A 26,047-nucleotide genomic window follows, 5' to 3' on the forward strand; every position below is an offset into this window, starting at 1 on the left:
ATTAGAAAAAAACCCTGATACTGGGAAAAATTGAAGGCAAAAAGAAAAGGGGTGAAAAAAGTTAAGATGGATAGATAGTGTCATGGAAACAACTAACTTGAACTTATACTTTGAGAAAAGAAAAAGGAATAAAAGAAAAAATGTGGAAATTGAGTCATTGGGATTATTTGTAGAGGATGAGAAATATGGAATAGTCAAAGATGATTCCATAGCCTTGGTCCTGAGTATCAGGAAAGACACTGGTTTCATTAACAAAAACAAGGAATTGGGAGGAAAGGCAGACTTAAGAAAAGATAACCTCCAGACATAGGAATCTGAACTTTACTTGAGAAGTAATCAAGATTCATTGAAAAGATCATGCTTTGCATAGGCTGTCCCTCTTGCCCAACATTTTTGATATTGCTCATAGCATGTTAAAATAATTGAAATGGAAATGGAAAATAAATTGTGGAAGGAAAGAGAAGGCCCGATCCTTTTTTCCATAATGCTGTAGATTGAGAGTAAGGAAATCATAGATTGACTGCATCTGCCACTGGGTTCTTCTGGCTCATAGCAAGAACTGCTGAGTCCCCTTTCATCTGGGATTCCTGCTCCAATTACTTCTCTGCAGGCTTCAGAATGGGCTAGACTGAGATCCTGCTCTGCCACTGGGGCCCAAGCCTTGCTCAGGACACAGCCTAAGTCCATGCTCTCTTCTCACCCTGAAATGGTACCTCTAAGCTCTAGCCCCCTCCTCAGTCCATCCTGGATCTATGACCTGGAACTGGAGATGAGCAACCAAACTGCCTTGAAGTGCCCTAATAGAGAGAATCAGAATACTGGGCCTGCAATCAGGAATACCAGCCATCAAACCTAGCCTCAGATACTTACAAGATACTTATATGATACTTATATGATCCTGAGCAAGTCACTTAACCTCTGTTTACCTCAGTTTCCTCAACTGTAAATTAGTGACAACAATAACATCTAGCTCCCAAGATTAGGATGAAGATTAAATCGTATCATATTCCTAAAAAGTACTTAGGATAGTTCTGCATTTCCATGCTTCCCTCTCAGGATCTAGAGACCTCTCTGTCTCTCTTTGCCAACCCAGACTGGTAAAATGACTCCCAGTGATTTTCCTTCTTGAATGACATGATGAAGACTTCCTTTGGTATTATTCCCTAGATCGATGTGAGGAGAAACTAAGACACTATAGGTCTTTCTCTCTTCTGCTATTTTGGCTCTCCCTCCCAACTTCTGAAACAGAAAAAGAGTAAGCTTGTCCATCTCCAGCCACTCGGTACTGAGATATGCTGTGCATGGAGCACTAACAACCAAGCAGTACCCTCTAAGGCACCATGAGACGCTTACAAGGGAAGGACCTGCGTGGCCATCGTTGTGACGCAAATTGCTCCCATCTGTCTGCTTTCTTGCTCTCAGTTTGACCTATCAGATCACACACTAGTCATCTGCATTGAATCCTAATCTCAGACCAGTCCCAAAATATGTCTCCTAAACCTCAGGCCTATACACTTAACTGCTCTCACTCTGAGCATTCACCTAGGACAAAATCCAGCTGCTGACTGCAACCATTCTGCCAGCCAACACCTTTGCCAGCCTCCAGCTCCTCAGAGACGTACCCATGGCATCTATACCAATACCCTGGCTATTACCTAAGCCCCCTAAATACCACCATTCACACTGCATTCACTTGCAGCATAGCCTACAATGGCACAAAAGTGGCAGACAGAAGAAAATCCCTCCTAAGAAAGCAATAGTTGCCTTCTTCTCTCAACCCCACAGCTACCCAAGTTGCTGACAGAGCCTTCCTTTCTGGATTCAGAGGAAGCAAAACAGTCTTGCCCATGTTCCCATCATTCCCTTTGTTTTGGGGGATGAATCAACAACGGTTAAGCTGACTCTTGCTTCACAATACCTTTATATGTTTGTTAGTCCTAAGCCAAACAGAGAGCACAGGACTGCATTCACAAGTTCTCAAGAACTGAGGGATATCTGTAGATTTGAAATAAAATGTTGTGAAGTGGTTAAGATGGGATGAGAGAGATATAATAGGAAGGTGATAGAGAGAGAATTTGAATGGTAGAGAATATGGATAACATTGAAAGGAGAAAAGAAAGAAGAATCAGAAGATTGTAAATGAGAGAAAAGTCACTATTGTTCCCATCCTCTGTTGTGAACTCTCCCTACTCCCCACCTCCTTTGTCAGTCTGGTGAAACAGTATGGATGCTGCAGAAGCAAAAGTTGGGCTGTGATGCAATGAGAAAAGCACTAAAATGGCATTTAGAAGAGCCTAAGTCCTATTATATTTGCCAGCTGACTAGGTGATATACCTCAAAAATTGAACTTGGAATCAGGTAGATCTGAATTCAAATTCAGCTGTAGTCACTTACTAGTTAGATCATTCTGGGCAAAATCATTTAATTCCCATCAGCCTCAGTTCCTTCATCCTTAAAAGGTGAATAATTACAGTGCTTACCACATGGGATGAAAATAAAATACTATGTGTAAAACACTTTGTAAATTATAAAGTGCTATTTAAATATTAGACAGTAGTAGTAGTAGTAGTAGTAGTAGTAGTAGTAGTAGTAGTAGTAGTAGTAGTAGTAGTAGTCTCCATTCATTTTCTACTGCTCTGTATCACCTTCCTCAAATAAATCATTTCACTGATCTAGTCCCCAGTTTTGTCATTTGTTCATCTGCTTCTAATCTGAAACTGTAAAATTTTGAGTTGGCTGAAAGCCACCTGGCTTTCTATGTTTCCCCTGAGAGTTGGATCCAACCCAAATATACTAGTATAGGACCATTCAAAAACCATCTGAAATATACTTATAAGAACTTAGACTAGCATCATTTCACTGGTCAAGAGGATAGTGAGCAGAACATGGTCTTGTTGAAACAGAGAAAAGAAGTGAACGTGTAGTATTTTTATACTACATTTGGGACATTACTAGCAATTGCCTTTGTTCTAAAATTGGCTTTATTTTGGTAGGTGGCCATAGAGAAAGATGTTTCTCATGCTTGAAATGTTCTTCCTTCTCATTACCACCTTCTGAATTCCTTGACTTCCTTCAAGAGTCAGCTGAAATCCCAGGTTATGTAGGAGACTATTCTTTGCCCCCATTGCTTCCTGTCCCCTGTCAATACACCATGCCAGTGCTTTCCTTCTATAATTGCCTTCTGTTTACAGTATTTATAAATATTTATACATTGTTTTCGCCATTAGAATGAGTTTTTTGAAAGTAGGAGCTATGCTTCTACATTTCTTTATAGGCCCTTCTCCTAATAATTAGCAAAGTGTATAGTGTTCAGTTAGTATTTAATAAAAGTTTAATTATTTTTGACTGATAAGGATATGCATTGTGAGGGGAGTTGGATATATTTGTTGGGGTTATGTAGGGAGATCTTCTAGGGGCATATATCTATAAAGGATCTTGGAGTCTTAATTCTATATGAGAAGCTATAAAGGAGATGTCACAAAAATCATGTCACTTTGTACATATCAGGAACTTTGCAATCTCCCCCATCACTCTTGTTTGCCAGTAAATATTAAAAGTACAAAAAAAATATTAAAAGTACCTTGAACCCACAGCAACCCAGGGCTCTCTCCATTTCATTCAGCTGAGATATGTTCCAGATTTCCACTTTCATCAATAGAAAGTGATGGGTCTGACAGTAGTAACCAAAGTTATATTACATGAAATATGCAGCACTGTCAAGTAGCCTAAATTTTGCCAACAACTCTTGCCTTATTAGTCTTTTCAGGTTGTTTTTTTTTTAACTGGCATTTAAAAATAAATTTGATTTCTTTTTGTTTTTGATATTTCTAACAATTACTGATGTATTCCTCCTCCCCCTTCTCCCAAAGAGGCATCCCTTATAATAAAAAATAAAGATTAAATAAAGAACAGTTCAGCAAAACTAACCAAACACACTGAAATTGTTTGACAGTATCTACAGTATTCAGTAGCCATAGTTCTCCATCTCTTGAAAGAATGTTGGGAAGTACCTTCTTTTACTTTCCTTTGGGGACAAGCTTGGTCCATTATTTTGCTGTTGTTATTTCCTTCTATTCATATTACTGTTCTTGTGCATTTTATTTTCTTGTTTTTTCTTGTTTCATCTCTCAGTAGTTCATATTCATCTAGCCATTCATCATAGTTATTATTTTTTATAACACAGTAATGGTCCTTTGCATTCATGGACCACTTCTTTAGCCTTTCCCTAATTCATGGGAACTGCCTCTATTTCCAATTCTTTGCAACTACAGAATCTGCTACTATAAATCTCTTGGAGATCTTTATATATGAGAATCTTTAATTTTTATCATTTACTTCCTTCGTCTTGATTCGAGGGATATGGATATTTTAGTCATATTCTACTTATTCCAATTTGCTGTACAGAATAATTGGACCAGACCACAGTTCCAAAGACAATATATTAATGTATTTATGTCAAAATATATTTATTTTTGATAAGGATTTATCTAAGCATGTTTAGCAACAAAATGGATTACACCACCTTGTAATCATCAAAAAGCTACCATACATTCTACCCTGAAACATCTAATTGATCAATTAAACTATTGAAGTCTGAAAGACCTGAGTTAAAATTCAGCCTTAGATACTTGCTAACTGTGTGACTTTGAGCAAGCCATTTACCATCTCAGCCTCCTTAAATCACCTGTAAAGTGGGCATAATAACAGCACCTATCTCTCAGGGTTGCTATGAAGATAAAATGAAATACTATTTGGGAGGTACTTTGCAAACTTTAAGGCATTATATAAATTGTAATTATTATTATTAATGTTTGGAAATAGGATGTTTTGGAAAACAGGGTATTGTAATATAATTGGGAAATATTTAACAAAATAAATGAAAATACAATAAAACATAGATAATGTAATAGGAAGTTTTCAAAATCAATATGTACCCACAAGGATTCTTATCTACAGTTTAGTGTCCCTGTTTCTATTTGAATTTGAGACCACGTTGTAAATAATAGGAAGTCACTAGAATTGGTTGAGCAGGAGTTGATACGATTAGACTTAAACTTAAAAAAAAAAATTACTTTGACAGGTGAGTAGAGTGGAAAGATATTTGAATCAGGGAGATAAAATCACTAGCCTTGTGTTTGAGTCTTGATACTACCATTTAATGGATGACTTTGAATATGTCACCCACTCCTTCTGCATCTAGAAAATGTGGGTATTAATACCTATACTGTTTACCTTATAAAGTGATTGCTATGAAGGCCAAGTGAAATAGTAAGAAAAGACAATGCCCTGTAATAAGGCACTATATTAATGTGAATCATCCTTTTCTTCAGTATTGTCATCAATTAGAATCTCATACTCTTAGAAGTATGTGGAGGATGTTTTGAGTATAATTTGTGGAATACCAGGAGGCCTTTTAATCAGGAATATCCTTTATGTCAGTGAGACTGTATTTCAACTATTTGAGTACTTCCTCCAAAGATACCAAACTCTCTCACCTTTTCAGCTTTAGCAATTCTTAGCTATGTTCTCTAGTAAATGCTCCCTAGAGGATCATCACATGGTGCTAGAGGACTGCCTCCCGGTTTTGAGCATTCCATGGGTAGCCGTATGCTCTCAGGTTGTCCATCGCCTTTTTCTCATCCTATACTTCCTGAGCAAAATCTTTTTTACCATTTTATTGCCTTCAAGTAGTCATTGGCAATAGGCTACAGTTCATCATACCCATAATGCTGATTTAATATTCCTTTTTAATATTCCTTTAAAATGAGTCATTCCTCTAGGACTTGAAAACAAGTGTCCAATAAGTGTCCAATTTTAATATAATTACCCTATGAAATAAGATAATACAATACCTCAAGGCAGGAATCCTTAACTTTTAAGTATTATAGACCCCTTTGGCAGTCCAATGAAGTCTATTGATCCCTTCTCAGAATAATGTTTTTAAATTAATAAAATAAAATACATAGAATTACAAAGGAAGTCAATTATATTGAAGCCCCAAGCTTATAGACTTCAGATTAAGAATCCCTGCCTTAACGCCTTATAGGCTAACACAGAAGAAGAAGAAGAAGAAGAAGAAGAAGAAGAAGAAGAAGAAGAAGAAGAAGAAGAAGAAGAAGAAGAAGAAGAAGAAGAAGAAGAAGAAGAAGAAGAAGAAGAAGAAGAAGAAGAAGAAGAAGAAGAAGAAGAAGAAGAAGAAGAAGAAGAAGAAGAAGAAGAAGAAGAAGAAGAAGAAGAAGAAGAAGAAGAAGAAGAAGAAGAAGAAGAAGAAGAAGAAGAAGAAGAAGAAGAAGAAGAAGAAGAAGAAGAAGAAGGAGAAGAAATGGGAGAAGGAGAAGGAGAAGAAGAAGGAGAAGAAATGGGAGAAGGAGAAGGAGAAGAAGAAGGAGGAGGAGGAGGAGGAGGAGGAGGAGGAGGAGGAGGAAGAGGAGGAGAAGGAGAAGGAGAAGGAGAAGGAGAAGGAGAAGGAGAAGAAGAAGAAAAGGGAGAAGGAGAAGGAGAAGAAGAAGAAGAAGAAGAAGAAGAAGAAGAAGAAGAAGAAGAAGAAGAAGAAGAAGAAGAAGAAGAAGAAGAAGAAGAAGAAGAAGAAGAAGAAGAAGAAGAAGAAGAAGAAGAAGAAGAAGAAGAAGAAGAAGAATTAGTTTAATAAATTAGATCAAGGACTTGAGTAATAGAACACAGGATAGCTCGAGGACCTGTTTATTTTAGTACTGAGAAAAGAGATAGCAATATGGAAAGAAAAGGAAGATGACATTTAGGCACAGTTAGATGATTCATAGTTCTACCTAAGTCAAGCCCTGAGTTAGAAGTAAAATAATTTATAATTTGAACAAGCATTTATCAAGTAGCTATTATTCAGGAGACATTGCTCTAGGTTCTAGGGCTGCAGGGATATATTGGACAGCAACCTACTCTGTAGAACCTTGAATTCTTAACATGTATATTTCAAATACACAAATAATTGTGATATAAAGTGACTAAGGTAAATGCAAAAAAAATCTTGGAAACCCACCATGAGGAATTTAAGGAGAAATATTTTTCATCTGGAGAGACTTTACAAAAGAAGCAATATCTATATTGGATCTTGAAAGAATATGAGAACTTTTAAAGGCAGATAATTTCTTTCAGGTATGTCACTAAAGATATGTTGATAAAAAAGGGAAGAATAAGAAAAGGGAACAGAAAGTAGTCCATTTTGGCTAAAAGTATGAAGTAGAATTGCGTCAGAGAAGGTTGAAGAGGTAGGCTACAACTGTAGCTCTCATCCTGTGTTTTGGATCACCACTCCCATTACTTCCTTTAACAGTCTAGTGAAACCTATGAACCTTTTTGCTGAATAAAGTCATTTTTTTCATCTTCAAGTATCAAAGCTTTACTCCAATTATATGCTTTAATGTTTAATTTCTAGAATAACACACATTTCTATAACATAGCAGAATGAAAAATGATTGCACGTGAAACTGCAGATATTTTTTGTGTATAACTTGCTATTTCTTTTAAATATGTAATACAGTTATCAGGTAACATCTTTTCCCCCCTTTTTTTCTTCCCCACTTCTTCTCACTCTAGAGAAGGCTACAATTAGACACAAACACACACAAATGTGAAAATCACTGAAAATATCTTTAAAGGCATAAAATAAAATATATAAGATTACAAAGAAAATCAATTATATTGAAATGTATTTTATAAAAATATTTAAGACCCTAAGTTTATGGACCCACTGAAATCTGTCTACAGATCCCTTAGACGCTATATTAAGAACCCCTGGCCATAGCCAGACTCTGTAGATGCTTGAATGCCGAATCATAAATTGTATATTTAATCCTGAAGATAGTGGGGAGCTGTTAAAGATTTTAAGTTCTGTAGAGTTTGCATTTATAGACTGTTTCCTCGTCTCATTTTAAGGGACAAGGGTTTGTGCATTCCCTAGTTTATGACATTATTTATAAAGTGATAGGTAAAAGTGAGTTGTTACCAGGTCAAAGTCCAGTGAGGATAAAGATCATATCTCAAATTTCTATCCCCCTCAATGTCTAGCTCCATCCAAAAAATCTTTTTGTTGTTATTATTGTTGTTCCTCTGCTGTTGCTCGAAAGTGACAGAAGTTGAAAATAGAAAGGATTCCATATCCCCCAAATGAGTGATAAATAAAAAGTGGCATTGGGTGACTGGGAAATCCCCAGTCCTAAAGGTGGATTTTGTGTAAAGAACTGCCTGTAGTTTTCAGTTGCAACCACCAGATGGCATGCTTGTTTATATTTAAGTCTTTAAAAAATAACTACAAGTTGTAGAATTAAAATGAAAGTAATAATGAATTAACAATTCATTAATCATTTATTTAACAAACTTTTATTAAGTGGTCACAAAGAATAGCAAACAGTACTGGGACAGAAGATGGGGATGATAGACTATAAATATAATAATTGCAATAACCCACATTCATCTACTTTCAACAACTCCTAGATTTAACTATATAGGTCCAATTTGAAGGAAAAGAGGTTATAGAGAGGCTTTACAAAAGGAATAATCACGCCATATGTCCTCAATTTGGGCTCAGAAAATACAGGCATATAGATTTTAGAATGTTTTCTTAAAGGGCTTCACAAACAAGCCTTTATTGGGCTGTTTCTATTTATTTATGGGTTATACATTATCTTATATACACAACACAGTGAGGCAGAGAAGTACAAGTCACTTTACATATGAGAAAACTGATCCTGCAAATAGATAAATGATTTGTTCAACGTTAACACATGTATCAAATGACAGGGTGTAGAGCTGGAAGCAGAAGTATGCTGAAAGTTGTTAAATTTTCAATTTTAGCTTTTATACCTGATACGTCTGCATATGGTATAAATCAGAGCTTGATTGCTTTGTTAATTTTTTTGCACTTTTAAAAGTGAAAGGAGGAAATGTCAGTAATATAGACTAAATCTAGAATGTATCATGTGTAGTTTTTGTTGTTGTTATTTTTGTTTGTTTGTTTGTTTGTTTTGGACAACCGATTGTTAAATGTTTACTAGTATGGAAGGACTTTTGAGATCTTCTAGTTAAATTTCTTCATTCATAGATAAAAAAAGTAAGTCCCACGAGTAGAACAATGATTTGCTTATGGTCATACATATAACAAATTCAGGTTCTTTTACTCTAAAACCAGTACTCTTTCAAAGCATAGAAAAAATGATGGATTTGGAGTCAATGTCATATCATTTAGCTCTCATAACCCTCATTTTTCTCATTTTTCATTTTAAAATGAGGGCATTAAAATGAAAATTAATGCCTCTTCCAGCTCTAATTCTATAATCCTTTGATCCTTTAATTTATAACCCAGATTATTCTGCCCTAATACACTGCACATACTTGGTTGTTCAGATTGTTTGTTTGTTTTGTTTTTAGTTCTGTCTAACCTTTTATGAACCTATTTGGGTAAAGATAGTGGACTGGTTTTCCATTTCCATCTCATTTTACAGATGGAGAAACTGAGATACAGGTTAAGTGACTTGCCTAGGGCTACATGGCTAGTAAGTATCAGAGGTTGGATTTGAACTCAGGGATTTGAAGCTTCCTGACTCCAGAAGCTGCTCTATCTACTGTGCCATCTAGCTGCCTTACCTCTCAGGTATCAGACAATAAATAAAGAATAGAATTCAGAAGAGAGAATGGAGAACACTGCTTGTATCATCTTTGCAAAAGGAAAGAATAAAAAATAATAGGATTTTAGGAATTGGAAAGCTAGCCTCCAGTTTCATGTTTTAGGAAGAAAAATCCTCTCATTACCCTGTCAGTGCACATTTTATCATCTGCATGCTTCGTACACAGATAGAGTTAAGAGGGGAGTTTTCATCCTTTTTCTATTTGCTTGCCAGCTTACTCAGCTTTGAAAGCATTCCCCATGGTTCTTCTGGGCTCATTAGTGAATCCTGATGACTCTTTCTAGTATGGATGATAAACAACATGGTAAAAGATGAAAAAGTCTCCTGCCAACAACTGTAACTCTGACAGCCATGAACTGTTCAAACCAGGGTCTTTCCAACCACCTGCCTAGGTGGTAAACTGGCAAATTTTAACTTATAAACGACTGGTGAGTCAAAGTCTTTGCCTCAACAAACAAGCTACTCTAAAAGGTAAACTAACGAAATCAGCAAGTTCCTTATTTTTCAGGATTAAATAAAAACAGTAGATTGTTATTTTCTAAGTATTTGTATTTCTCCTGAGTGAAGGGACAGAAAGGAAAGGAAAGAAATAGTTAATTTTCTTCAGCTTCTCTACAGCAATATTTGGGAGCAGAATTCCACTTTTTCTAGTGCTACTTGATAGAAACTTAAATGCTAATAAGGATTAATGATATGGATGTGAATGTTTTCCCTGAGAAAGAAATGAGAAATACCTTTATGCATTCAATTCATTCAGCAAATATTTATTATGTACCTACTGGTTGGAGGAAAAGAAGTAAGTGCTGGCCACACAGAAATAAAGAAACTACTTATATTAAGGATAATAGCTAGTAGAGATTTACAAAACATATTACCTACATTGCCATCTTCTAATTTCACAATAACCTATATCAATATCTATAAGTTAAAGTTAAAAGTTAAATATTCTGTTATTCCCATTTGGCAGATGAGAAAACTGATCATAGAATCATCATCATCATCATCAATATCATTATCATCAACTTGAAGCTAGAAGAAATGTTGAGTGCTGAGAATTTGGGTGACTTTCTTGTGGTCACACAGCTAGTAAATTGCAGAAGGAATCAAATTTGGGTGTTCATCAGTTAATTATTAGACAGCATTGTCTAAGTTCGGAAGTTTTTAAAGTAGAATTCATGGACTCCTGGAAGTCCCTAAGAGCTTTTTATGTTGTCTATGAAGTCAAAATAATTTCATAATAATACTCAGATATTAATTTGCTTATCAAAATATTCCTCCATTTTTTAATTACAAAGCTATATGAAGCTGAATTTTGATATATCTCAATCAGAACAACACATAACAGGGGCAGCTAGGTGGCGCAATGGATAGAGCACTGGCCTTGAATTCAGGAGGACCGGTGTTCAAATGTGGTCTCAGACACTTAACACTTCCTAGCTGTGTGACCCTGGGCAAGTCACTTAACCCCAGCCTCAGGGAAAAAAAAAAAAAAAGAAAAAGAAATAAAGAAAGAAAAAAAGAACAACATATAACAGCAAATTGAATGCAAAAACAAATTTGGACAGCTAGGTAGAACAGTGGATAGAGGGTTAGGCTTGGGTTCAAATTTCATTCTCAGAAGCTTATTATTGTTGTTTAGTCATCTAATCATTTCTAACTGGATTACCTGGACCATAACTTGCCAATCTGGGGTTTTTTCTGTCAAAAAAAGCTGGAATGATTTGTTATTTTCTTCTCCAGTAGATTAAAACAAACAAGATTAAATGGTTTGCCCAGGATCCCACAACTAGTAAGGATCTGAGGTCAAATTTGAACTTGTCTTCCTGTTCAGGCTCAGCACTCTATCATTTAGAACTCTGCCTGCCTCACTTTCCTTAAATGTAAAAAAAAAAAAAAAATGAGGCTACTAATAACATCTACTCAGAGTTGTTGTGAGGATCAAATGAGATATAAATATAAAACACATAGCATAGTTTTGGGGATAGTAAATGCTATATAAATGTTAGCAATAGTTATTATTAGCAAATCCAACTGGCTTTATTAAGCCAGATATTAGAGATTTGGAAAAAAAAAAGGGTAAAATAATGCTACTCTTCTCACTATTTTTGTTTTGTAAAATAATTTTTATTTTTAAAATACATTCTTATTTATTATATATTCTTCTCTTATATATTTATTAGATATCACATCTTATTATATTATATATTTTGTAATTTTATTATTTGTTAGTTTTATATTTTATCATATTTATTATGTTACATATTATAATATGCATATATTTATTATATTGCATTGTAATATAGCATGTAATATTTTATTATATATTTATAAAATGCATTAACATATAACAAATATATTATTTTTATGAAATAAATATTTTTAAATTCTATCAGCTTTGATTCTAAATTATAAAACAGCAAATACTGGTAGATGTGATCCTTATAAAAAATTTTGGGATCCCCAATAGTTTTCAAATATTTAAACGAGTCCTGAGAACAAAAACTTTGAGAATCACTGCTTTAGGGGATAGAAGGTTGAACTCAAAGTTAGGAAGACCTGGTATGACATCCTATTTCAGGCATATGCATGCTCTATAACCTTGGGCAAGCAACTTAACTTCTCTGGGCCTCAGTTCCCTCATCTTATAGAATGAAGAGATTGGACTTAATCACTTCCAAGATTCCTTTTAGCTCAAAATTAATGATCACATTATCTTATGTTCCTCTGAAAAAAAAAGGCATTTACTGAGTGCTTGCCATGTGCCAGATCTGCGCTAAGCAGAGACGTTTCAAGCAAGTAGAGGCGATTTGGAAAGTTTTCCTGCAGAAGGTTAAGACAGGAGCTGAATCTTGAAAGAAATCTTGAAGTAGGAGAGAGGAAGCCGAGAATTAGGGGACAATCAGTGCAAAGGATTGACATGGAAGATGGAACACTATTTTTGAGTAATTTCAAGCATCCCAAAATACAAAGAAGGAAGTACAATGTAAGAAGGTTGGAAAGTAGAAAGATGCCAGGATAACAAGAACTTTTAAGTGCTACATAGATGAGTTTGTATTTGATCCTGGCACCCATGGGTTGGGGAAGGGGAGAGATATGTTTAGACTTACACTTAAGAAAAATCACTTTGTCAGTAGAATAGAGGATGAACTGGAGTGTTCAAGCAGGGAGACTTGTTGGAGAACCAGTTCAATACTCCAGATGAAAGGTGATGAAGACCTTAGCCAAAGTGGTAACCATGAGTAGAGAGAATGTGACAGATATTTTAAAAGTAGACTTGGCAAGATTTGGTAATGTATTGTATATGTGGGATGAATTAGAGGAAGGATTTGACGATGAGACCAGGCTGTGAGCCTAGATTACCCTTAAAAGTGAAAAGGAATCTAGGAAAACAGTTTTTGAGGGAAATGTGTTGGACATTGCCAATTTGAAGTGCTTATGGGAGATTCAGTTTGAATGTCTAAGAGGTCTTTGGTGATGTAAAACTATAACTCAGGAGAAAGTTTAAGCATAGATTTATAGTTTGGAGTTATTTACATGGAGATGATAATTATATCCATGGCAGCTAATAAGATCATAATAAGATAGTATAAAGAGAAAAGAAAAGAGGAACCAAACAAAATCTTGCAGGAATTGGGGATTGGTATCCATGGTTATTGGTTATGAGATAAGTGAAGAATCACTAATAAGACTGAAAAGGAATAGTCAGACAAATAACACTATCAACATCATTTGCTCCTGTGTGTGTATATAATATTTAAATTTAAAATTTGCAAAATGCATCACAAATGTTATCCTAGTTTATTTTCATGAAAATCTTGGGAGATAGGTACTATTATTGTTTCCACTTTACAAATGAGGAGACAGACTAACAGAGTTTAAGTGATTTGCTACAAGTAACACATTTAGTGAGTATTCGAAATCACATTTGAATTCAAGTCTTCCTGACTCCAGGTGTGGAGTCCTATCCAAAGTACCAGATAACTGCTAAGTTGACTAATGGTATCAAATGTGAGAATCAAGTGCTATTTAAGATTAATTTCTTCATGGTCACCAGAGTTGGATTATACTGAACATGGATCTGAGAAGGCCTAAGGTACAGATTTCAACCTGTACCTTATATGTACATACACCCCCACACTATAAATATATACATATGCAAGTGTGTGCATACACATATATGCACACACATGCATGTATATGCACCTATGTTACATACATGTACATGTGTATATGTATGTATCCACCAGAAATCCACAATTAAAAGGTAAAGGGAGACACCACTATGCAAAACCAGCATTTCCTAGTCAATCACTGTGATTTAAGTATCAGACTCTCCCATGTAAGGAAGGTGTAGGGGTCTGAAGAGGCCACAGGTATGATAAAAGTAGCTGTTATGGATGTGTTTTAGCTTGCAGCTCAGTATTATTACAGGGTAAAACAGATGATTCAGTCCTGAATGACCAACAGAATGAGCTCAAAACTTCCCAGTAAGGAGATCCTGTTCATTCTTTGGTGCTACTTCCTTGCCAAATCATACAGGAAATTTTCTCATGCAGTTAACTGTTGATAATAGTAACAATAACAACTGTTGGCATTTATATAGGCTGTAAGGTATGCAAAATGCTTTACATATGGTGTTTCATATCCACCTCATTTGATCTCATTTGGATTGATCTGATGTCCATTTTCTTCCTTTTCTTTAAGGCCCTCCAGAACTGAAACTAACTTCATTTCTTCCTCCTCCCTTGAGATATCACTTGTATTTTGCTCTGACTTTCCTTGTAAAATGATTAGAGAATGTGGCCAGAATTCTATTTTGATCCCTGTGGATTTAGATATTTACACCCCAATTACTGTGCTCTGAGAATTAAAGAGATCTTAAAAAAAAAAACATAAATTATTTTAACACACCACTTAACAACCTTTTTTCTCTTTGAAATCTAAGTAGAAAATATCATAGTCTTGGCATGTAGGTATCCTAAGGGGTCCTATTCTGTCATTGATGATAACACTAAGGGATTATGGGTAACTGCTGTGAACCCTCTATCCCAGAGGAAAACTAATCACTAAAAAAAGCTTTAGCTTCAGGGACATACCTCTTTTAAAGTTGCAAACTCTCATAAGAAAAGGTAACATTGAGATCTTCATCAGCATAGCTTTCATTTTTGCTGCAATCAAAGGTTAATTATAAAAGATGGCTGAGGCCTTAGCTCTGTTTAAAAATGAATCTGTGAGCCCCTACCCCCTGCCAATAAACAAAAGATTTGCATGCCCATAGAAAGAAGCAGCTTTTGTTTTTCCAATATTTGCTGGGAACCTGAGGAAAGGAAGGGAAGAATGAGACAGTTCTATATCCCTTCATGGAAAGGTTTTCCTCCTTCACTTCACACACACCTTCCTGCTGGGACCCGTTTCATATATCAAATTTGCCTAAAAGAAGAAGCACTTGGTTTCCAGGTTCCATGTTTTTCCTTCTTTTTAATGATTTCTGAAGCATCCTTCCATGTGACCAAAATTTAATACCTCTTTTCATTTGTTTGTCTTTTTTTCTCTCCTCTAGCGGTCATCCCTCTCACCGACTCTGAACACAAATTACTACCTTTGCACTTTGCAGTTGATCCTGGGAAGGACTGGGAATGGGGAAAAGATGACAATGATAACGCCAGATTAGCCAAGTAAGAGACTCACCCTTTCCCCCCATCCCTATCCAAAAATACTTCCTTCCCATTCACATCTCCCTCAGTCTAACACTAAAGGGAAAGAGGAAAGTGAGTGATGTGGAGAGTAATTTTTGGTGGGAAGAGGGTAAAGGCCCATTCCTGTCTATTCTAAGAGGAGGCAAGTGAGTGATTGCAATTCTTTTTTTTTTCCCCTCAATAGTATCGTACTTTTCCAAATGCATGCAAAGATTGTTTTCAACATTCATTTTTGTAAGATTTTTGTGTTCCAAGATTTTTCTCCTCCCTCTTCTCTCATCCCCAAGACAGCAAGTTATACATGTACAATCCTTTTAAACATATTTTCATATTTGTGACTAAATTCTTGGGAAATGTGTAGGATGTCAGACCATTTTCTTCTAACAGGCAGAAAGCATTGGGTTGGGAAATGTAACTCTGTGTGTGTGTGTGTATGTGTGTGTGTATGTGATTAATTTGAGTTGAGCATCTGACATGTTTAAAACTCGTATGTATTTTGTTTTATTTTTTCCAAACTCCTCAGTTTGATACTGTCTCTAGAAGCCAAGCTGAACCTTCTGCACAGCTACATGAATGTCACTTGGATCCGCATCCCCTCTGAAACCCGGGTAAGCCTTCCCTCTCTAGGCAGAAACACTCTCTGAGATTCTGAGTCAGAAGCAAAATGCTTGATGATATGAAAATGAAATGCAGAACAAAACACATCTTGCCAGGGCTCCATTGCTCCCTCAGCTTCTTTCCCTGATGATTGTCCTCTCCTAGTCTGGACTTGTCCTTCCCAAGAAAACTTCCCTATAGTGCCCTCTTTCAGAAACCCTCTTGTTAGGAAAGAGATTAACAGTTCTCCTCCACGTTTCAATCTTCCCTTAGGGACTTCTCACCCTTATCCCTTCCCAGCTAATTTCATCCTCTCACTAGAGGTTATAAGAGGAGGAAAGAAGAGCTGCATTTTTTTTCTAATGAATGGAAGATTAAAAAAAATAAGTGTATAACAAAGATGCCATCTGTCTTTTTGTCTTGTTTTCCTGGGAGTGGAGCATGAATTAGGTCACATAGTCCCTGCTTTTGTGTGTGTGTATATGTATGTGTGTTTATTTACAAACATATGAGGGGAAAGAGACTAGTTTTCTTTATTTTTTTAAATATAAAGAAAAGACAGGAAAAACATGCTTGCTCAGAAAACAGGCTTTAGACAAGTCACAACGGAGAGATATATCTCTGCCAAGATCAGAACGTGCTGTGCTCCCTTGTAGAAGAATTAATTATAAGCTTTTGTGTGTTTGTGTGAATGGGGGATGGAAGGAGGTTGAGAGGGCAGGAATAAAAGACAAATTCTAGGAATTTCCTCCTTCTCCCAGTAGGTGGCATTTTCTTCCCAGATGTAAAAATTAGCCTAGCCAGATCACTGGTCTAGGGGAAAAATAGGCATCTGAGCTAAAGGAGTAAAAGTATGGCTTTGAGGAAGTAATCCCAATGAGAGTTGGCCCATTTTAGAGTTGGGGCCTTCATGTCAACCTTGCCTTGACAATTATTAGTGCCATTCATTATAAGGATCTGTCTTATTCATCATTTTATAATTTAATTAGGGGGGAGAACATTGGATGTGTTTTTAAAGCAGCTTGGTTTGGTATAGTAGAAAGTAAGGGAAATGAAGTGGGAGTCCTGTAGCTTCTAGCTACAAGTCTTATTTCCGGACCTCATCATGAAAATGAGGGAGTCAGATTAAATCATTTCTGTGGTTCTTTAAAATGTGTTTTAGACACTCATCTTTTCCATCAGTCAATCCCCTCAGATTACAATCTGTTTGTTCTCTCCTATCTCCAACTTGGTTTACTGTAAGTGCCCACGGTAGGCTGTTTTGGCTTCATCCCAGCAAGGCAGAGCTCAGAGGCAGAAGTCTTGTGTCGTGAGGATGAGGAGAGTTTAATCTAAAATTGTAGGTTAGACTCAATGCTCCGACTCCATGTGCCATACTGCCCAGAAAAGCTGGCTTTCCTTCTTCATGCAATGCATGCATTGGCCCCTAGACAAGACTTCTCTTTTCATAAACCAACAAAAGTGTGAAGGAGGCAAGGTACTGCCATGGCTTGAGCATGCTACTGAGTCATTTCAGTTGGGTCCTATTCTTTGTGACCCAACTTGGGGTTTTCTTGGCAAAGATACTGGAATGATCCTCCATTTTCCTCTCCAGACCATCTAAGTGTCAGTAAATGGAGGCTAATAATTTGTTGCCCAGGGTCATGTACCTAGTAAGAGTCTGAGGCCAGATTTGAACTCAGAAAGATGAGCCTTCTTGACTCCAGGCCAAGCATTCTATGCATTATGGAACTATTTAGCTGTCCTGCCTAGCTCCTTGAGTATAGTCCACTGGAAAGAAAGTTAGGTTTAGAGTCACAATATTAAGACTGATATCTTGTTTTGGCTATTTAACACCTATGTAAACAACTAAAAAATAAAAACATAAAACTAAGCCTCCATTTTTTCATCTATAAAATGAAAATGTTGAACTGTTTGAACTTTAAGGTACTTATCCAGCTCTACATCTCTAGTCAGAGGAGAAATGGGCCTATCTTCCAACACTTTCAAGCCTTGTTCTGAAATGGTCCAGGTGGAAACTCTCAGGTGAAAGTCTTTCAGTGAGCAGTGGATGAAGCCAGTGACTTGCCCTTAACTTGTTTTATCACAATAAAACTAGTCTTTTTTATTTCTTCACTCTTCAAGACCCTCCTACCTCCCCTACTGAAACCTTAGCATTTCTTCTCCACGAGTTTTTCTGGGTTATGGAATAGATCCTGTGACCCTGACCCTCAAAGTCCTTTATTTATCCCATTCCGTGGATAGTGTTGAATTTGGAATTGAGATGACTTAGATTCAAATCCTCCTGCACCATTTCCAAGCTGTGTGACCCAGAGGACCCTGTTTCTTCAGCTGTAAAAGAGCTAATAATAATGATAACGCCTACCTCAACATAAAGAACTTATATAAAGTTATTTGCTAGCTTTAAAGCACTATATGTTAGCTATTATTATGGCAATTAATAATTGAATCTTTAATCAGATGCTAGTTTAAGGTGCCATATTTCCCAGAAGTAAATAATAAAGGACACTGAAAGATTAAAAGCCAATTATTGAACCAAAGGAGTAAATCTCTAATAATAAAATTTCTATAATGAGAAGATGAAAACTAATTTTTGTGTGGGAATTTTTACTAGGATTTTCACCTTTAAACTACATCTCCTCAGCTCTTTTAAATTAGTCCTAAGAATATACTTTATATTGAGGGGGAGAAGGGTATTTCACAATGTTCTTCTACTTGCAGTTATTCGTCCCTCACTAGTCTCCTACCCAATCTCTAGTTATTGAAAACTTTCCCATCTTCCTAGACCTAACTTCATAAAGCCTGTTTTGATAACACTTACCAATCCGCTTACTGATACTTTTCCTGTATTAGTTATGTCTTCTCTCCCCAGCTAAATTATAAGTACTTTGAGGACAAAAAATACAGCTTTTTTAGCTTCTTGCTACTCTATTGACTTGCCCACCAAGAGAGTACTGAGGTGCTCAAGAAACTTTTTGTTGGATACATGGATGGATGGATTCCAAATGAGTGATAGGTGGTTGAAGTTAGGAGATCTGAATTCAAATCTTGAGTGCTAATGACTACCTCTGACTGTACAAATAATTTCCCTTCTCTGGTCTTCAGTTTCTTCATTTGTAAAATGGGATTATGTGTTGCAGGTGGGGGGGGGGTTGATTTGAATGACATCTGAGGTCCTTTTCAGTCCTAATTCTACAACCCTATGAACCTGCATTTAGAATGATGCTGTTTTCTTGTTTAGTCTTGTGGGGGATGTGGGATGGGGGACAAAGACAAGAAGGAAATAGTCTGAACTTTTAAAACCTAACATGATTATTATTGGCCTAAGATTGAATTGGCCTATTGATCGAGTTCCCTTAAGTGTGACAGAATCAGGAAGGGGTGTTTAGGGGGAGGAGGATTCATGTTTTGATACAGTGATTACCCTCCAAAGGCTTGGTCACCCAAGGATCACTATTACAGATGCAGCTCCTTTGCCCCACCCCATCCCCCCTAAAAAAGCCCAAGTTTTCTGTGTTTCTAGGCAACCTTCTCTATGATTTCACTTTAGAAAGAAAAGAAGAAAAAAAAGCCCAAGCTCCATTTTCAGAAATGTCGTCAGATGGCAACAATCCTGCTAATTTAACATGCAGATTATAGGGTCTCTACAATGCATTAGTATAAACGCCTTCGGTCATGCCTTTTAAAAACCCTGTTCATTATTGCTGCTGAATAGATCATGTTTCTGTCCCTCCAGATTTTCCTCCAAGCACTTCATGTCCTTGTGCACAAAAAAAAAAAAAAAAAAAAAAAAAAAAAGGCTAATTAAACAGTACACAGAGACAAGTCAGAGTGCGGCTTAAAGGTCAAAGTCACAGTGAGATCGGGAGACATTCTGTTATTGTTTTGGGGCTTTTTTTTTTAAGGTTAACTATTTCCTTAACAACAGTCTCTCTCGGATCTCACTTATTCCCACTTTTCCGTTTAGGCTCCTCTGGCCCAGCCCGAGTCTCCCACGGCCTCCGCGGGGGAGGATGTGCAGTCTCTGGCGGACTCCATGGACTCAGACCGAGATTCCATCTGCAGTAATTCCAATAGCAATAACGGCAAGAACGGGAAGGAGAAGGAGAAGGACAAGCAGAGGAAAGAGAAGGACAAGAACAGGACCGATTCTGTGGCCAATAAGCTGGGCAGTCTCAGCAAGACGCTGGGAATCAAGCTGAAAAAGAACATGGGAGGCCTGGGGGGGCTGGTCCACGGGAAGATGGGGCGTGCCAACTCGGGGAACGGCAAAAACGGCGAGGGGGCGGACCGAGGCAAGGAGAAGAAGGCCAAGTCCCGGAAGGGCAGTAAGGAGGAGTCGGGCCAGTCGGCCAGCACGTCGCCCTCGGATAAGAACACCCCGTCGCCCAGCGACAAGGCCAGCGTGTCTCCCGTGGAGAAGGGCGCCAGGGCCCCGGCCGACAAGCAGTCGGACCCGTGGAAGTACAGCACCGACGTGAAGCTGAGCCTTAACATCCTGCGGGCCGCCATGCAGGGCGAGCGGAAGTTCATCTTCGCGGGCCTCCTGCTGACCAGCCACCGGCACCAGTTCCACGAGGAAATGATCGGCTACTACCTGAGCAGCGCGCAGGAGCGCTTCAACGCCGAGCAGGAGCAGAAGCGCAAGGAGGCCGAGAAGAAGGCCTCCTGCCGGAAGCTGGAGGCCGAGGCCTTCCCCAAGGAGAAGCTGGAATCGTCCCCTCAGGACCGCGCCTCGCCAGTCTTGCCTCAAAGCCATACAACGCAACTCGTTTTAAAATTTAAGGACCGCACTAGTCCCACCCCGGGGTCCTTTTCTTCCCCCAGCAACAGCGCCAAAAGGAACGGCCCCACTCCCGTCTCCGCCCACTATAGCCATACGCCCCCCGTCCAGAGGCAAAGCGTGATCCACTTGCATGACGTCAACTCCAAGCCGTCCAGCTTCCAGGATGACACGTACAAGCCGGTGGTGGGCACGCTGAAGACGTGCGCCACGTACCCCCAGCAGAACCGCTCGCTGTCGTCGCAGAGCTACAGCCCCGCGCGGCTGGCGGGCATCCGCACCGTGAACACGGTGGAGTCGCTGGCCTACGCGCTGCCCGCCGAGCACAAGTCCCAGACGTACACCAACGGCTTCCACGCGGCCGACGCCAGAGACTGCCTGGAGTACGCGGACGAGGAGGGCCCGCCGCCGTGGCCCAACCCCGACAAGAACCGAGGCCGAAGCACAGTTTGCCCCATCTACTCCACCCAGCAGAACCGCTGCAAGAAGGAGAACTGCTCCTTCTACGGGCGCCCCGAGACTGACAACTACTGTTCCTACTGTTACAAGGAGGAACTCAGGCGGAGGGAGAGAGAGGCCAAGGGGCACCGGCACTGAGCTCTCTGAGGCTCGTCCCCGGCAGTTAGTCCCGCCGTTCCCTCCTTCCCTTAATATGGCGGATGTCCGGAGAGCCGGCCCTCCCCTAGGGGAGTGAGTGACGCCCTCCGTCAGGCGTGTGACTGCTGTTCGGGGAAAACAGATGAATTTATCATAAAGAATTTATTTTCCATTTTGTCAGTGTCTTTTTTACGCCCCCTGGTCAGCTGAAAGGTTGTCTCCCCTTTTTTGTCAGTGCTGTGTCTGTGTGTGGTCAGAAATCACTAACGGTGCCTGAACTTACACTGATGTCACTCAGGTAGTGGAAGGATGGCGGGAAAGGCAGTGAGGTGTCAGGAGAGCGGCTGCCTCGCACGCGCCGGAGAGCCAATAGCCATCAGGAGAACTGGGTGTTCCTCAAGAAATAGACCTATTCCATGGCCCTTTGTTTCGAGAAGGGATGATTTTTCATACTTTTTTTTTAAACATGGTGACTGACATCTCCCATGGTAGCTGACGTCCTTCCGTACCAATTCAATTAGCAAAATGTGAAGAGAGGTCTGCGTTGGTAGCTCCGCTGGTTTAAGTTTAAGCAGAGGGTCTTTGCTTCCCCCGACCCCCGTTCTATCCGTTGGGTGGGAGGGCACTAGAAAGGTCGTTAGACTCTGACATTGGGATCATGGTTGACCCTTTAGGAATGTAAGGCTTCATCTCATAAGCAAACCCTCTCATCACCTTCATCTGTCTAGAGGCGACATTTACACTGCCATCAAAAGTAGCCCAGTAATCTCTAAAATGGGTACACTATGACCTACCTCACAGGGGTGTGGTGAGGTTTCTGTTCCAGTCCGTCAGCGCTCGGAGGTACTCAGATGGCAGAGCGATCCGAGAGGGAGACAGGGTGAAGTTCCTGCCATTACCACACGGGTAGGGGGGATGTACACAGCTCAATGAGCTCAAAATTGTGATCCACTCAGATTTTTAATTTGACCACTTTTTTTTTAAACGGACTTTTGACCATGGGCAAAGGTGCGGTAGAGGGTAGGTCGGGGACAAAAAAAAAAAAAAAAAAAAAAAATGGTCAGCCAGTGAGCTCATTATGAAGATGCTTTGAAATGTGAGGTAAAGGAGTTCCGAAGCTACATCCGTTCGAGGTAGAATTGGGTGCAATAGGTGAGGAGGGAGGTCTATTCCTCTGAGAGTAATTCAGGCCGCGGCCAGAGTGTTCTGTGCAGAATTTGTAGAACCAACATCAGCTCTTCCAGACCCTGTAAAAGTGTTTGACCAGAGGAGGATGAGACCAAGGCCGAAACTCATTAAATTTTCCCTTTTCTTGTGTGGTGCCTCCCATAGGAAACATACATTTCTCAAAAGTGTATCCTTAGCAGCCCTCTTTTGTACAGCAATACCCACTGTCCTTTCATGGGGTACCTCTGGAGATGACAGCTCTTGGCCAAGGGAATGGCTAACACCAAAACTTAGCATTCCAGTCAAATCTTAGAACTCGTTTGTTTCTGAGGAATATGATAAGGGACCGAAACCTCAATGACAAAAGAAAAAATTACGTACTCTTAGAGCCTTAGAATAGCATGTGATTCCTCCTTGACAACTGCTTCCGTGTGAGGTCACAGCAATGTCAAGCCTCAGAAAAAAAAATGACAGGTAGAGCTGTCTCTTAATTTGAGCCAACTGCTTCACATCTGGAGAAGATGCTAAGAAGGAACACTAACAGCAAAAAACAAAAAAAGCGATACTTTTTTAACTTGTTTTAAGTATTACAATAGAGTAATTCCTGTGAGTGATTCATTTTTTTATTCTGCGGCATGTGAGGTTTTCTGCAAGTTATCGGAGTTTTACATGAACAATTACTTGAGTCAAAATTCTTTAGTAAATAGAAAAAAAAATCTTTACTGGGAATTTTTTGAAAATTTTAATTTTCATGCTGAACAATACTTTGAATGTGTAACCATTGATAATGCATATGTTTCTCCTGTTAGAGTTTTTTGTTACTCAAAAGAAGAAAAAAAAAGTTTTTTCTTTTTTTAAATTCTGGTATAAGGGTTTTCCAGCAGCTCTTTGGATTTATCTCGTTTGTTCAGGCCAGAGCTATTGCTTTGTGACACAAGTGTACTGCATTAAGGAAAATGGTTGCTTCCTTTGTAGAATCCAGAAGTAGACAAAGATAAATGAACATATGGCTGCTCCTTCTAACAAGATTAAATACAAATTTGACAGCTAACCTTAATGATGCTCCAGTAGGAGCCTCACAGGCACCCCCGGGGGGCATGAGAGCATCAAACAAAGTTAATATTTGTTTCTAAGTTTTCTAATTGTACAGTCCTTCTGCTTGTCAAATTTTTCAAAGACAAACTTGCTATGCAAATGTTTTACCTTTCTCATGCACTCTGCCTGGTTTAAACACATACAGAATCCTTTCTTCCCACAGTCCCTTTCCCCATTTAAAAAAAAAAAAAAAAAGCATTGTAATACAAGAAATTTTAAATTCTATGTGGAGTAATTTCTGTCACTTCTTAGAGAATGTGATAACCTAATCTTTTAATTAAAAAAAAAAAAATTTTCACCCCTACCCCACTGCCACTTCTAGGTATTGAAAGATAATCCACTAAAATTAAAAAAAAAAAAAAGAAAAAAGAAAATATTCTAAATCTATCCCTAGCTAAAGTTTTAGACATGTCTCATCACAAAGATGTTCTGTGTCCAAAACACCATGGACTGGTCAAGCCAGCATATTGACTCTGCCTGGTAAAGCCCGAATGGTACCAATTGAGCCCAGACATTGTACCTGGCAATTAAAGCTTGTTGATTGAGTCATCCATTTCAGATCATAAACTAATTGCATCTTCTATGCTTTTTCTTGAGAGCCATCCTTCCAACAGTATTTGCAAAAAAAAAAAAAACAAAACAAAAAGAAAAAACTATTTTTATATTATAATTTAATAATCCTGGACACCAATATGTTGCATGCTGCATAAAAGACAGAATTAGGCTAGATCCCTGGCCAGAGGTCTTTCTGACTAAATTATAATATCATACAGAATATGAACCAGTAACAATTAGCTTATTGCTACAAAATGCTTTTTTAGAATGCAGAATCACTTTTTGGAGGACTGCAGTGTAGTGTGGTAGAAAAATCATTGATTTGGGACTTGGGAGATCTTGACTGGAGAGGTAACTGTCTAGCAGTGTGACACCAGGAAAGCCATTTATTATTTTGGCCCCAGTTTCTTCATCAATCAAAATTAAGGGGTTGGCCAAGGGGTCTATGATTTATATTTACTTATGGAAGCAAATTTTTAAAAAGGATATAACAGAGAGGGATAAATAGTAAGGGAATATTTTCCCCCTAGAAAGACAGTGAGAATCATTGGGAGGAAGATCCCTTGCTCCAGAGGAATTGTCATAATTAGGTGATCAAAGGCCCCGTCGGATAGCAAACGATTGTAGGTGGTCCACGTTCACTTTGGTCCACTTGGTTTATTTTAAGTCTTTATTTTTTGTCCTTATTGATTCTTAGCAAGAATCAAAAAGGCCCATCAAATATTCATAAAATACAATGGAGGTTGTTTCAGTAATTTGCTTAATATTTGTTTGCACACTTACTATCTGTGTATATGATTAAAAAAAAAAAAAAAAGAAAGGTCTGTTGTTAAAGGAAGGTGTTTGTAAGTGTATTCTGTTTGTAGATTTCAAGCTATATTATGTTGACACTTTACAAGACAAATTTAAATTGTAATATAGAAATTATTTTTATATTATTTTCAAAATATGCCGCAGAGCAATATTTTGCGCCTTTATTATAAACAGGGTTGTCACATTAGTGGAGTAACTTGAGAATTGTAATGTAGACATTTAACCAGAAGAGAGTTATATACTGTTCTCTAAAGTTCTGAATGCTATCTGTGTGTGTCCTAAATTACCTATTGAAAAAGTGGAACATGCAAATGTCTTTCATTGAAAAGCTTGATTTTTTTTCCCCTTCTAATAAGCAACTTCAAAATCCTTAAATTATCTTGGAGTTTTTTGTTACCTAAATAAATGTTCCCTCCCAGATGGCTTAACTGGGATTCAGAACAATTTGAATCCATACATGTGATTTCTAAAAGTGGATTTACTTGACTATTTGCAAAGACTTGCTGTTAGAAGTTTCATGAATTTTTGAGTGCACCCTTTCCTCTCCCCACTCCAAAAAAATATTTGGGGGAATACTAGGGGATTGAATTCTTAACCTTCCCTTCTTCTAAGACTCTTGGGAAAACGGCTATTCAGCCACACAACCTGGAAGCCTGACTTGTTCTAAAATCTTATTTAGGATCCATGAACATACTTCACTAAAATCAAATGGGCCCATAAAAACATATTTCAAGTGATTAGGCAATTTAGGAGACTTTTGTATTATCAACAGTAGGTAAAATACAAAGAAAACAAAAGAAATATCCAACTTATTCTTATGGAAAGTTGGGACATTGTCTTGTTTGTGTGTCAGCATCCAGAGGCAAAGATGTGACTATGTATTGCATGTATTGGCATCCTTATCTATGTCTTGTTTGTTGTTTGTTGTTGTTTTTCCTGCTATTGTCCATGTAGATTGAGTTAATAGAAACCTTATAATATCGCAAGTAATTAAAGGGGAAAAAAGAATAGTTTCCCAGATAAAGAGAACCTTATCTTAGTCAACTCAAATATCTATTAGCAATCTGCTTCTTAATCCTTGTTATTTC

The 26,047-nt window shown here is 38.1% G+C and overlaps 1 protein-coding gene across 3 annotated transcripts in view; it reads left to right on the forward strand.

Annotated features, from left to right (window-relative positions):
- OTUD7A (OTU deubiquitinase 7A) overlaps positions 1-21,500 on the forward strand; it is a 391,428-nt gene extending 369,928 nt beyond the window's left edge. For all 3 annotated transcript variants that reach the window (XM_074294958.1, XM_074294959.1, XM_074294961.1), the window contains 3 exons: positions 15,217-15,331; positions 15,876-15,960; positions 19,917-21,500. In XM_074294958.1, coding sequence (XP_074151059.1) covers positions 15,217-15,331; positions 15,876-15,960; positions 19,917-21,329 — 1,613 coding nt within the window. In that variant the 3' untranslated portion in view covers positions 21,330-21,500. The remainder of the gene's footprint in view (positions 1-15,216; positions 15,332-15,875; positions 15,961-19,916) is intronic.
- Positions 21,501-26,047: the final 4,547 nt, after the last annotated feature.

This window comes from Sminthopsis crassicaudata, chromosome 2, assembly GCF_048593235.1.
Source record: "Sminthopsis crassicaudata isolate SCR6 chromosome 2, ASM4859323v1, whole genome shotgun sequence".
NCBI lineage: Eukaryota > Metazoa > Chordata > Mammalia > Dasyuromorphia > Dasyuridae > Sminthopsis > Sminthopsis crassicaudata.